This window comes from Ascaphus truei, chromosome 7 (genome assembly GCF_040206685.1).
Source record: "Ascaphus truei isolate aAscTru1 chromosome 7, aAscTru1.hap1, whole genome shotgun sequence".
Classification (NCBI taxonomy): domain Eukaryota; kingdom Metazoa; phylum Chordata; class Amphibia; order Anura; family Ascaphidae; genus Ascaphus; species Ascaphus truei.
In genome coordinates this window covers 16,052,358-16,066,492 of record NC_134489.1, presented here as the reverse complement: position 1 = coordinate 16,066,492, position 14,135 = coordinate 16,052,358, and the positions used below count along the sequence as shown (strand labels likewise).

The window sequence follows — 14,135 nt, the reverse complement described above, 5'->3', positions numbered from 1 at the left end:
AGAGCCATAACCTCACATATTCCTACGTTCTCAATTATTCACCCACTCATTCTAAAGCAAGAGTTTCCTCAACGTTTTATATTAGAGAATAGCTTTTTTTTTTTTTACAAACTTGTGTGGCTACTTGTTTTGCTCTTTCTAACAAAAAAAAATTCTAACAGGCATGCTGTTTGCCTCTAAGTTACATTTTCTCTTTGTTCTGTTTTCTTAAATTTTTTTCAATTATTTTGCTTTAGTAAAACAAAAAAGGTAACTCCAGTGCATTCTATTGCTAGTTATGTGCAAAATAGTCACACTTACCTTTAATGTAATGTTTCATTGTATACAGACTACTTATCTGTAGTAGTTTTTCACTTTCTGACTTCCATGCTTTGCTAGAAACCCAAGCAGAATTAAATAGTGTGGTGACTCTCTTGGAGAGGAAGACTCTCACAAGAGTCAACAACTCTACAGTACAGTACATGCAGCATTGTCAACATAGTTCTGTAATTTTAGATTTCAATCAATCCTTGTCTTTAAAATCTGATTCCTGCATGTTCTGGTTCTCATTAGTCTCATTGGGAAACAAGTTAATGATGACAGGAATAAAGGTTGTAAATACTCTACATACAGTATACATCACATGCTCACAGATACAGTATGTTTGTTTTACAGGGGTTGTTTTGAGCAATGGAGAGCGCTGGAAGCAGCTGCGACGCTTTTCTCTTATGACCCTGAGGAATTTCGGGATGGGGAAAAGGAGCATTGAGGAGAGGATCCAGGAGGAGGCTCAGTGTCTGGTGGAGGAGCTCAAGACATATAAACGTACGAATAGGACTGTCTAATGATAGGCTCTCATGTAGATTTATTATAGGTTGTGATATCTTCTAAGGCAGTGGTGCGCAAACTGGGGGGCGCGCCCCCAGGGGGGTGCTAGATTTTCTGGCGGGGCACGGCAGTTATAGAGGTCCTGCGCGCTCCCCCAGACATTTAAATTAAATGCTGGGGGACCGCGCAAGGCCTCTATAACCCACTTACCTTCCCTTGTTGCGTTGTGTAGTCCTGGTAACCCAGCGTCAAATGACGCCGCAGGGTCACGTTACCATGTCAATGTGACGTCACATGACCATGCTCGTCATTTGATGCTGGGGTTGAGCAGAAGGGGGGGGGGCTCGAGGCACAGAAGAGCTGGCATGGGTGCGCACAGGGAAAAGTTTGCACACTCCTGTTCTAGGGAAACAACATTAGAGTTCTTCATAGATGTATACAGAACTTTCCATAACCTCATAGGTTTCTTCTTCAAGATGCGTTCGGCTATCAAAATATGAATGTTTTACCAGTCAAGAAGGTATAAGGACTTTATAAGAAATTCTACATTACGTATCAGCTTTGTAATGTTTCTATCTGCCTCGGAAAGAAACGTACAGTACGACCACATCTAATGTCTGTGATACCTTTTTAATTGACAAAATTTTACAGCGACAGCCTTCTCATTTCATAAAGTTTAAATAACAAGAGTTTATTAAATGTTATTAATCACTAGATCCCGTATTTTCTCTTAAGACCTGAAACTGGATGATTAACCCCTAGGGTGCCATTATGGCATGGAATGTCATGACACTAGTCTTCTTGGGAGAGATCGTTCAATCCAAGAGGTGAACGTGATTGGAAAAGAAGTGGAGCATCCATCACTTCTGTTATCATCACCATGTGATCGCTTCCCCAAGTGATTATTTTCCTGGAAGATCGGTGGCACCCTTCTTGCACCATAAGGGTACATTGGATTTGAGGCCAACAATACCAAATGTACAGTATGCCTACAACATTGAATGTCCTTTTTTTTTGTCTTCAATGATTGGGGTTTTCCCACTGAATTTTAGAAATATCCACTATAAACTTATTAGCCCTTGAATAGTTCTTTCCGTGCGATAGAGCCAAATCGGTGGAATCGCAGTTTAAAGAGTAAAGGTCATTATTTGAAACCTGCTAATGAGAGAATGTTAGTTCCCAAATGTTTGTTGTACAGGTCGTTAGTCTATTAACAAAAAGTACTGTATCACAGCCAACAGATGAGACACACCTTTCTAGCTACTTGACTGGCGCAATACATCCAGTTAAGGCCGAGAATACACTAAAAAACACAGAGACATGAAGCGCGATGCAAAAACAGATTACATTGCTACAATCATATTGATTATACCAATGGCGATGGCTGCGCTGCGCCGTACTGCAAAGTGACAGACTGGAGAGGAGACAGCGGGTTTTGTTTTGGGCAGGTGACCGCTGTGTCATGTGAGTGGTCCAGCCAGTGAGGGCAAACTGCTCATGGCCATGCCTCCACCACACCTCCCTGTCTCTGCTTTTCAGTTTTTCTGGTATAATCAAGATGCCGCTCGGCGGCAGCACAGGGTGACGTCACCAGATTGTGCTGCCACCCACCGGCATCTGGTATAATCTCAGCCTTACACACCAGTTATGCAAGATGTTTGCCAAAGAGTAGAGAAGTGTGAATCTGTGGAGATCCGCTTCTCCACAGTTTCTTGCAAAATTTCAGAACATTCTCAAAACCTCACTGGAACTTTTTGAACTTTTGGACGCCAAAAGTTTTAGAGAAATTAACCACACTTTTTTTCTTGTGAAACTTGTGAAATGGCACTCCGGAAAAAAACATTTTTTTTTATGTAAAAGTGAATTTCAAATGTGAAAGTAAGTAAAATTGAGCAAAAATGCTATGTTCATTGACTTTTTAGCCCCACCCAATTTTTTGGGATCAAAGTAAATTTTTTCGCGAACTTAAAACGGTGAAATTTTTCAAGTTGTGTTAAGCCCTCTAAAATGTGTCCATATCTATCAAAGAGAAAATGCAATGTTTTTCAAGGTTTGTATAAGTGAGGGGCCATTGCAAACATAGCTCAGAGCAGCTTAACCAATCAAATGCTAAAAGACAAGCAATTCATTTGGGGCACAAAATCTATATTAAAAAAAAAAAAAAAAAAAACAGATAAAGAGTTCATATCCATATACACTGGCGACACACTTTATTCGAGCTCGGCTAGTCCCACGAATTCGGGTATACCCGGGTGTATTGAGGTTTGTGACTGTTTACTGCCCGAGTGCATTGAGTTATTTTCCGGCAGGGATTGAAGCATTTTATTCCCGCTGGCTGCAATACTGCACAGTAGATATATATATACTGCATTACAATTCATGAATTTATGCCATCTGGTAGACACGCGAAGCATTGCAGCCTATTAAATCCTAATCATTATCATTTAACAGATCAGCCGCCCGTCAGCCAGGCATGAACCCAGGCTGGGAAGGCAAATGCAACGGGGCTTGTCAGAGGTGAGGAGCGGCGCATTCCAGGTATCTGCCAGGTACATACCGGGTATTTGCTCGAATAAAGTGTGTCGGTGCAGTATTCAGAGAAGTCATAATGTTCGGTGCATCAACTGGGTGCACCAGTTGTTCCCCAAGAAAACTTAATTTTGTTAATTGAAGGAACCTTTGCTCTGCCAAAAGGCCTTTGTGAATTTCCACTTCTGGACACCAAAACTAAAGGAACTTTTGCTCTGCCGAAAGGCCTTGAGGCCTTGTGACTGGATACGAACACACAGCACCACACTGCTGCAGACTCCCCAGGAAGCTTTGACATGCCCTGACACTGTTATCTCCAATCTGATTAACGTACGGATCCGGGAAACGAAAGAATCAACACACAGACAGTGTTTCAATCCTTCCGTCTCAGTTTATTAAGCATAGGGTAAAGGTTTTTATACAGAAAAAAAGAACGGTTTGGTTAGAGGCGTAGGTGTAGGTGTAACGTAGGTGTAACCTGGGTGTGGCTTGGGTAGGGTTTAGATTAGAGGCGTGACTTATGGGCAGGACATATTGGTGGAATGATTTTGGGGCGTAATTCTCCCTTTACAGGCACTGTCTAAATACATAGCCCATTAATTGTCTGTTATCAAAAAACCTTGAATTTCTCTAGCAACTTTGTTAGACGATTTTACCTCTCTCAGAGAACCAGTCTATTGTTTATTAAAACAGCAGGAAGCTGACAACATAAAAAATATCTTAGCAAAATCCTGAGGAAAGAGGAAATGTAATTTGGCAGAAGCTGAATACATTAGAAATTATATTTCAGCAAAAGCTGACTACATAATCTTAACAGGTATTTACAGACAAAATGGATGGTTTAACACAAATGCAGTTTCTGGCCTTACCTACTGTCCCTAACAATTCCTCCTTATTGTTCTCTAAAGAACAATACCCTTACTTGGTACTCTTCTTTATGACTAGAGCCTTGTAGGGACCAATAGTGTCATATATATATATAACATTAAACATTTCCACAGATTAGAAAAATGGCTTACGTCTCAATACGTCACATAATTTAAGGGTCAGCTATTTGTGAGAAATGGTGGGGGCTAATTTCTTCTAAGAGCGACTGCACAAACATCCTTCTTGCACGCATCTTTCATACTGCATTTACTCCGAATGGCAAAACGGACAAAATGGATGCTATGGTCAAAATGGCTGACTTGTGATTCTTTCCTTGTGGTTGACTCACGGCCCTTGGTGACCTCCCACCTTCCTCATATCATCATATCCAGTCTTCTCAGTCCGCCCATATCCTTAAGAGACAATCTATTTAAAGAACAGTTAACCATTTCATAGTCCTGCTGGACCAAGATGTCCAAGTTGTGCATAACTTTATTCCTTTCCTTTCCGGCCATTATATTAGCACAGTTGATTTCTTCTTCGGTCTCTTCTTCTGGGGGACTGCCGACATCTTCATCACCGAAAAGAGGCATAGCGTCAGTGGGGGTTGCAACGCACTTCTGGATCAGAGTTTACTGCATGTAACATATACATAGAGAATAATGAGTAGGACAGACACACATACAAAAGCATTCGCTAGCTTTGCTCAAAGCAAATCAATCCAACCACCAAGTCCCAATGGTTCCTGAATCCTGGATAAATACACAACATTGCGCTTTAACTAGGGCGCATACATACCCCTCCCTTTGAGACTAAAATATAGTATAGAGCTATTCCATTCTGTAGGGCCATTAATCTAAACTAAACCTATTCTTGGTTAAATGAGTGGTTGTATGATTGAGGATATCTAACCTGTCATACAGTAACCCAACTCCTACATTTATGAATAAGTTCCCCGAAACTTGTTCTTCCCATAGACTACTTTTTAGCACTTGTGTATTGGGTGTCTCTCTTTTGTTTCCAACTCTACCTGTGAGCAATTAACATAACCGTGTGTTTGACTGATAAAACATCCTCCCACCGGGATATCATTCTGCAGGGAGATTCTATTAATCTATAAATCCAAACAAAATAAACAGAGTTAAACAAATAATACCTTATAATATTTTTGTCATCCTTATGGGACGCCACTTACACAAACATAATGGAGCATACATTATAACTGAAAAATAATAAAAACCTGTAAAAATAGTAAAAATTCAAAGTTCGTGTGTTGAGGCCTGGACTTTTGCCTGTGACCTTTCTCCCTTGATGATTAGTGGTCAGGGAGTCCTATGCCCATCAAAAAACTAATTTGCAGGCGCTTTGTCTTTGTTTTTATTAGTTGTTTGTGCCGAGGCTGGCACTATTTTGACGTGCGTGATGTGTATCCATGATGATAATTAAGCAAACTTTTACTGCAGTGCTGGTGGTGAGTAGTATTTAAATGGACTTTTCATCTGGGATGAAGAGCATGCTTGCGCAGAAAATGCTTGACCATTAACGCGTCTCGCGTAGGTGCACTTTCAGCTTTGACTTGTGCCTAGAGATACTCAAAAAATATATCAGTTGCATGCAATACTTATTAGTTGTTTTATTACCAATAACATGGTCCTTAATTCGTTCCTTTGAACTACTGATAGTCATAAGTCATCCCATAAGTGTCTCATAGGGAGATAATTTATACCTAGAAATAAATTCTTGTATTAATATGGTTACTACTGTCTTAGCATCCGCATATAAACAGAGGTATCCCCTAGTAACGCTCCTCAAATTTCAAACTAAGCAACCAATGTGGACTTGACTGCGCTACAATCCAAGTTCCTAAGACTTGGTACCTCAGCCTGTGCCAAACCAATTGCTTCCATAATCAACTCTATCCTGTATGCAGGCCATATCCCTAAGAAATGGAAAACTGCCAGAGTTGTCCCAATCTTCAAAAATGGGGACAAAAACACTGTCTCAAACTACAGATCAATCTCTCTTCATCCAATACACACTTGCTCTCATTCATACCTAACTGCCATCTGCCATCTCCTCTGATGCAAATTGTGTCAACCTTTTAGTCATTTAATACTAACTAACCTTAAAACTCGCCCCACAACTCAAGCATCTCAACAGCCTGCACTCATGGCTATTGTCCCACACCCACAGTCACTCCTGGCTTTCACGTCAAACACTCCACTGTAACTATTCTGCTAAAAATGTGAAATGCCTTGTATATAATGTATACCCTGCTCACTTATGCAACTGCACTTGCAGCAATGCATTACCTGTCCTTTAACTCTATGTCCAGGACACACCCAAAAACAAATAAATGGTTCCAAAATTATAAAGTTGGCAGATATGATACACCCTCAACATAGGGACGGCCTGCTACCTGCTTTGCTGTGACATCTGCAAAGGTATTTTTTTTTTTACCAAGAGCCTGTCAGCCCTGTTAGTAGTATATGCAGCAACCTTTATTACTGCATGAGTGTCGCGGTAATTTGTGATAGGATATAATATGCTTCAAAATATCTGGGTTGAATTGAACACGACTTAGATATAATAAATATAGTTTATTCCTTAAAGAAGGTGAACACACAAGATATACAAATAACAGGCAAAATATAAACGTACTTAGGGGTTGGGGTGGTGAAGTAATCAGGATACAGGATTAGCAATTCACACAGCAATCAGGCATCAAGTTGTTGGTAAAATTGAAGACACGAAAGACACTGAGCATAGGACTGACACTGGTTTATATGTAATTCCAGTCCTATACATTGTCTTTGAGTGCAGATCATTGGAGAACAATTATCTGCACCCAATCTCTCTTTGCCACCTCACTTGGGGGGCAACGTAATACCTGCCCACTGGGCAGATATTATTCTAATCAGGGGCTTATTTCCTTAGCCCCTGTGACAGGGTAAATAAAAGCCACCAGCTATATGCCTGGAAAACCTATGTCTAGTCTGCAGTGCAGCACTGACTAGGTTAACTTCAGCTGGGAACCTCAGGACAATTAGTTGGAACCCAGCTGCCTAATCAAAATGTGTTAAAACCCAGGCTGTAGACACATGGAAGCTGCTGTTGATGAGAGAGGAGTAGGAAGTAAAGAGATTCCTGAAAACAAGGTCTGAGTAGCAAAGTAGTTGTATTGTGAACTGTCTGTCCCCTGCATAGAAAAAGGGTAGCTGCCTTATATATAAACTGTCTGCTAAAGAGAAACTGTTTTGTTTGGTTTGCTGAAGAAAAAGCCAAATTTAGTTTTTGCTGATGGAAACTATTTTTGTTTTGTGTGCTGCATATCTTTTAAGGCTAAATAAAACAGCCTTGTCAAGAAAACCCACGTGTGTAGTTGCATGTACCCTGCAACATATGGTGTCAGAAGTGGGATGGTTTTTTTCAAAAGGCTCCTGCAGTTAAAGGGCCACACACACACACACAAGAATGGAAGAAATGTTGAAAGAGTTTCTGTGCGAGCAAACCAGACAGCAGGGACAGTTAATGCATGAGCAGACCAAACAGCAGGGACTGTTAATGCAGGAGCAGGCTCGGCTGCAAGCGGAGAGAGATGAAAGACTACAAGCAGCACAGGATGTGCGGATTGCCAAGCTGCTGACCCAATTCCAAGGGTCTGCCAGTGCAGAACTAGCAAGCAGACCCCCCGATACTCCTGAGGAAAATGGCTCCGAACGAGGATGCAGAGGCTTTTGTACTGACTTTTGAAAGAGTTGCCGAAGCTCAGGGCTGGGCTACAGATCGCTGGGCAACTGCTTTGGCCCCACTCCAAATAGGAGAAGCCCAGGCTTCATATCAGGTTCTCCCAGCAGATCAGGCAATGGACTACCGACAAGTAAAAGCCGCCATATTGGATCGCTTAGGTCTGACCCCAGAGACCTACCGGCAGCAGTTCCGGAACATGAAGTACACCGCTAAGATGAGACCCCGGGTCCTCGCTCAGCGATTATTGGACTTATGTACGCGCTGGATACAACCCGAGGAGTGCACTAAGGAGGCAATTCTTGAGCAGGTGGTTTTGGAACAATTTCTACAAATAATATCCCGTTCCGCACGCTCGTGGGTAAAACGCCACGCTGCTGAAACCCTAGCTTTGGCGGTCCGACTCGTGGAGAACTTCCTTGGGGCTGAGCAGCTGGCGAGTGTCCTGGACCTGACTCCACCGGCACTTGCGGACGCCCAAAGAGGGAGGTCAGATCAATGGGGAACCTACAGCCCGTCACGGAACCGGCAAGTCCAACGGAAGGAGCAGTCGTTCCAGCAAGGATGGAGTCCAAATGCTGGTCCCCGCAGAGACCCTCATCTCCTTCCGGATGTCGGCTCGTCGCAAAGTGAGAGGAACTTCCGAGGACGTCGCCCACAGGACCCACCAGATGCCTGGTCTCCAGTAACCGGTCCAGCGGAGCGCTATCCACAGCCCCCTCCTGCGAGGGAACCCTCTCCATGTTCTGCCTACGGAGAACAAGGCCACCGGTATGTGGACTGTCCACTGATGGATTGTTCATTCAGCAGAGCCGTCACCTCGGCTTTTACTGGGGATAATTACAAGCACTGGCTACTTCCAGCCCTGATTGGGGGAAAAACGTCCAGGCCCTTGTAGATTCGGGCTCTGGGAAAACTCTGGTCCTCCAGGAACTGTTACCGCCAAATGTGTGTTCTTTTGACTCCCCATGGAGCATAGAATGTATACACTGCGATGTAAAACGCTATCCGACGGCCAAAATCCGGCTACAAGTAAAAAGTCAGGAGGCTTTCCTCGAAGTAGGAGTCGCTCCTTGGCTCCCTGCCCCCGTTGTGCTCGGTCGGGACTGGCCTTTCTTTTCGGACCTAATGGCCCCAGTCTTTCATGAGGAGCCTCCTCTAGGGCTCTGGAGAACCCTGGCAAACTGTTCCCCTTCTCGGCAGACCTTTTTCCCAGTAGACACCGGGTTCAAAAGACTCGGAAGCAAAGACGCTTGGACAAACAGGACTGGTTGCAGAAATCTGGGTCTCAAGGTGACCATTCTAGTAGTCAGAGGTCACAAGTGATGGCTGGGCATGGCCAAAGAGAGGGGGATATGGGCCCTGGAGATTTACCAGACCTGTACCTCCCAGACTTTCGCCAGAAGCAAAGAGAAGACCCAGTCCTTGCTAGACAGTATGACAAGGTGGTGAAAATTGATGAACAGATGTTAGATGCACAGGGGGTGATAGTATTCCCCAATTTTGAGCTATCAAAGGATATCCTATATAGGGTGAATAGGCAGACACAAACAGGGGAGGTCACCAGACAGATATTGGTTCCCAAGGCGTTTGTTAAATCTGTGTTCACTCTAGCCCATACTGTCCCTTGGGGTGGTCACCTGGGCAGGGATAAAACATTGGACCGTATTTCATCCCTATTCTATTGGCCAGGGATGCATAGTGATATTGCTAAGCTATGTGCAGCATGTCCGGAGTGCCAGCTAACTAGTCCAAAAGGACAAAAACCAGCCCCTTTGGTTCCTCTACCCTTGGTGTCAGTTCCCTTTGAGAGGATTGGGGTAGACTTGGTAGGACCTCTAGAACCTTCTGCGAAAGGACACAGGTTTATCCTTGTAATAGTGGACTATGCAACAAGGTATCCTGAGGCGTTTCCCCTGAGAACAGCAACAGCGAAGCAAGTAGCCAACAAGTTGTTGGAACTGTTCTCACGGGTTGGACTTCCCAAGGTTATGTTGACAGACCAAGGTACAAATTTCATGGCTAAACTGATGCAGGATGTCTTAAAGTTACTAGAGGTCAAGTCTGTTCGGACATCGGTCTACCATCCACAGACTGACGGATTGGTGGAAAGATTTAACCGAACTCTAAAAGGGATGTTGAGGAAATTTGTAGATTCAGAGAAGAGAGCCTGGGATGAACTTCTCCCTTTTCTGCTATTTGCAGTGCGGGAAGTTCCCCAGGTCTCCACGGGATTCTCTCCATTTGAATTGCTCTATGGCCGCCAACCCCGGGGTATCCTAGACCTCCTAAAGGAGTTCTGGGAGGAACAGCAGTCCCCTTCTAAAAATACCCTGCAATATGTACTAGACCTTAGGAAGCGCCTAGATGTGGTCGGCCATTTTGCCAGGGAGAATCTTAGATCAGCCCAGGACAGTCAGGAGAGACATTACAATCAGAATGCTCGCATGAGAGTGTTTCACCCAGGAGACCAGGTGATGTTATTGTTACCCAGTTGCAAGAGTAAACTCCTGGCCAAATGGCAGGGCCCATTTGAAGTACTCCGCCGTACGGGTGATGTGGATTACGAGATCGCTCAACCAGGGTCCAGGAAGGGTAAACAAATTTACCATGTGAACTTGCTGAAACCCTGGAAGATGCAGCGGTCTCTATTCATCCACCCGGTGGAGGAGGAAACGGACTTGGGTCCTCAGCCTCCACGGGAGAACATCGTGAGTGACGATAAAATCCCAATGGGTAAACAGTTGTCCTATGAACAAAAAGGGGACTTGTTAGCAATAATTACACAATTCCAGGATGTTTTTTCTGACTTACCAGGACAAACTAACTTAATTTCCCATGCAATCGAGACAGCACCTGGAGTAAAACTACATTCCCGTCCTTATAGGTTGCCTGAAAGTCGTAGGGCTCTGGTAGAGAAGGAGGTACAAGAAATGTTACACTTAGGAGTGATTGAGGAATCATGCAGTGAGTGGTGTAGTCCACTAATTATGGTCCCTAAACCCGATGGGAAGGTAAGATGGGTTTATACCAGTTTGTGACAATGCCATTTGGACTGCATGGAGCCCCAGCCACATTTCAGAGACTCATGGATAAGGTACTGAGGCCCCATAGGACTTATGCCGCAGCCTACCTAGATGATATTGTCATTTATAGTAAAGGAAACAGATAGGAAAAAACAGGCACCAGCAAAGCAGGAAAAAAAAAAAAAAACCCATCCAAAGAGCGTGTGCCCATTAAAAAAATTATTTAATGGATTGCAGCAAGGGTTACAACAACATTATGGGGTACAGAGCCCCCCCCACCAACGCGTTTTGAGCGTAAGCTCTTTTTCAAGGTCCTAGATGACATTGTCATTTATAGTAAACACTGGCGGGCCCATCTAAATAGGCTGAAAGCGGTCCTCATATCTCTAAGAGAGGCAGGGCTCACAGCCAACCCTAGGAAATGTGCCTTGGGTAAAGAGGAAACCAAATATTTAGGGTATGCAGTGGGAGGTGGAAAAGTAAGGCCACTAGCCGACAAGGTAGCTGCCCTGAAAGAAGTTCCGACCCCCCAAACAAAAACGCAGGTACGCTCTCTACTGGGTTTAGCAGGGTACTACCGGCGGTTCATCCCCAACTATTCGGAAGTGGCAGCCCCTTTAACGGACCTCTCAAAAAAGTGTGCCCCTACACAAGTGGTGTGGTCAAGGGATTGTCAGAGAGCCTTTGAGGACATAAAAAGGTGTCTTTCAGAGGGTCCCATCCTTAGAAGCCCAGACTTCAACAGCCCTTTTATAGTGCAAACAGATGCATCAGAGATTGGGCTAGGGGCAGTGTTGTCACAAGAGTTTGAGGGAGTTGAACATCCTATCCTTTTCCTGAGTAGGAAATTGTTCCCAAGGGAAAAAAACTACTCGATGATTGAGAAAGAGTGCCTCGCAGTAAAGTGGGCAATCAAGGCTTTGAGGCATTACCTGGCAGGAGTCCATTTTACTTTGGTGACGGATCATGCTCCACTGAAGTGGTTAAATAGCATGAAGGATTCCATTGCTAGATTGACTAGGTGGTATATGGCCCTCCAACCCTTCTCATTTGAGATTCAGCATAGGCCGGGAAAAGAGAACGCAAATGCTGACTTCTTTTCTAGAGATGGGGTGGATGGTCGGGCTTCAGCCGTGCGTAGCCCCAGCCACACACTAACAGGGGAGGTATGTGACAGGGTAAATAAAAGCCACCAGCTATATGCCTGGAAAACCTATGTCTAGTCTGCAGTGCAGCACTGACTAGGTTAACTTCAGCTGGGAACCTCAGGAGAATTAGTTGGAACCCAGCTGCCTAATCAAGGTGTGTTAAAACCCAGGCTGTAGACACATGGAAGCTGCTGTTGATGAGAGAGGAGTAAGAAGTAAAGAGATTCCTGAAAACAAGGTCTGAGTAGCAAAGTAGTTGTATTGTGAATTGTCTGTCCCCTGCATAGAAAAAGGGTAGCTGCCTTATATATAAACTGTCTGCTAAAGAGAAACTGTTTTGTTTGGTTTGCTGAAGATAAAGCCATTTTCGTTTTTGCTGATGGAAAGCTATTTTTGTTTTGTGTGCTGTATATCTTTTAAGGCTAAATAAAACAGCCTTGTCAAGAAAACCCACATGTGTAGTTGCATGTACCCTGCAACAGCCCCCCTCCCACAAGACTGGCGTCTGAATGTCTGCTTTGGCTAGGAATCTCTTTGTCTTGAGGTGTGAAACACGACACTTATCCTAAAGTGTCCACGTCCTGCTATCCTTTGTGCTAACATACACAAGCAGGGTGGGGGAGCCTTTGATCAGGGGTTTATAGAAGACCACTCGTCTCCCCCCTGAGCATTAACATGCCATCTGGGCTCTGGGTTTTTATACCAGACCCAAAATGCACTATATGTGTTATATATACACAAATTAAAATAATCCGTTCTGTGGGTCTGAGTGGGCTGAAATTTTCCAGGTCCTCATGCCGGAAGACCTTTGCCAAAGTGGCCAAGTTTCAGCATTCCACGATCCCCAGAACCGTAGATACCAAACACAAGTTAAAATCCAGTATTAAATTTAATGCAGGATTCTCCGCTATAGCTAAAATAAATCTCTGCTTTTCACTCTCCCATTGAAATCAACGGCTCCGCCGCTATAGGCTTTCAATAGAGCAACTCTGCCATTGAAGTCAATGGCTCCGCCGCTATAGGATTTCAATGGAGCAACTCCGCCATTGAAGTCTATAGGAAAACCACAATTTTTACATTTGCCCATGCTCCGTCTGGTTGATCGGAGAGGGCTGGAAATGGCCATGCAGTCATGCCGGAACAGTGACTACATGCGACCCAAATTCCAGCCCTCTGGTCCTCACAGAACCGGAGATATAGGCTTACACTTTTTACCTTTTCGGACTTAGCCGTTTTAAAGCCACGTGGCTTTCCCCCATTAGAATCAATATGGCCGGCACCGCCATAGGATTCAATGGGACCTCCGCTCCGCCATTAGAGTCAATGGCGTGACCCTCGTGGCGCACGCGACCCTTTACGGGGGTTCTTCATTCCCGGACCCGGCGGTGGTCGTGTGTGGGGGTTCCTAGGGTCTAGGGGCAAAAATTATTTTATTTCTGGGTGCCCTAGAACCTAAGTTTCCCACGCCAATTGTATTTGAACTTGACCGGGGAGCTCTCTTTTAGACATTGTTTCCGCTCTTGCGGTCTGTGGTTTGGATGGCTGCCAACCCGTTCCTGGAGTTCGGCGTCGAGGAATCCCCATTGAAATGAATGGCTCCATTGACTTACAATGGGGAACCGTCGCTCCTCCTCTTGGGCGCCACCTGCTGGTCTTCTACCGAAACGGGCCCAAATCGCCGGAATCTCCATAAGGTTGCATTGGGCTGCAGAGATCTGCAAAATGGAGCCTGAAAAGGTGGGAAAATGGAACAAAGGGCTGTAAACACTGAATTAACATTAACCCTTTCCCTCCCACATCAATCCCAGTGTATGTGTTGGTGCAAACACTGGAATGGGAACAATACACATTTACAGGGGAATATACATTTGGTTGCTGATGCAGGGTAAAAACACATTACTGGACCGCAGTCCAGTTAACCCCTTGCTTCCCAAGTGAGAGCAGGGGGTGGCCAAATGGGGTGTAACCCCTTTAATACTGGGCCAAACACCCTCTCCCATGACACCTCCCC

General features: G+C 44.4%; 1 protein-coding gene across 2 annotated transcripts in view; it reads left to right on the top strand.

Annotated features, from left to right (window-relative positions):
- LOC142498741 (cytochrome P450 2G1-like) overlaps positions 1 to 14,135 on the top strand; it is a 102,201-nt gene that overhangs the window by 14,798 nt on the left and 73,268 nt on the right. For both annotated transcript variants that reach the window (XM_075607080.1, XM_075607081.1), the window contains exon 3: positions 655 to 804. In XM_075607080.1, coding sequence (XP_075463195.1) covers positions 655 to 804 — 150 coding nt within the window. The remainder of the gene's footprint in view (positions 1 to 654; positions 805 to 14,135) is intronic.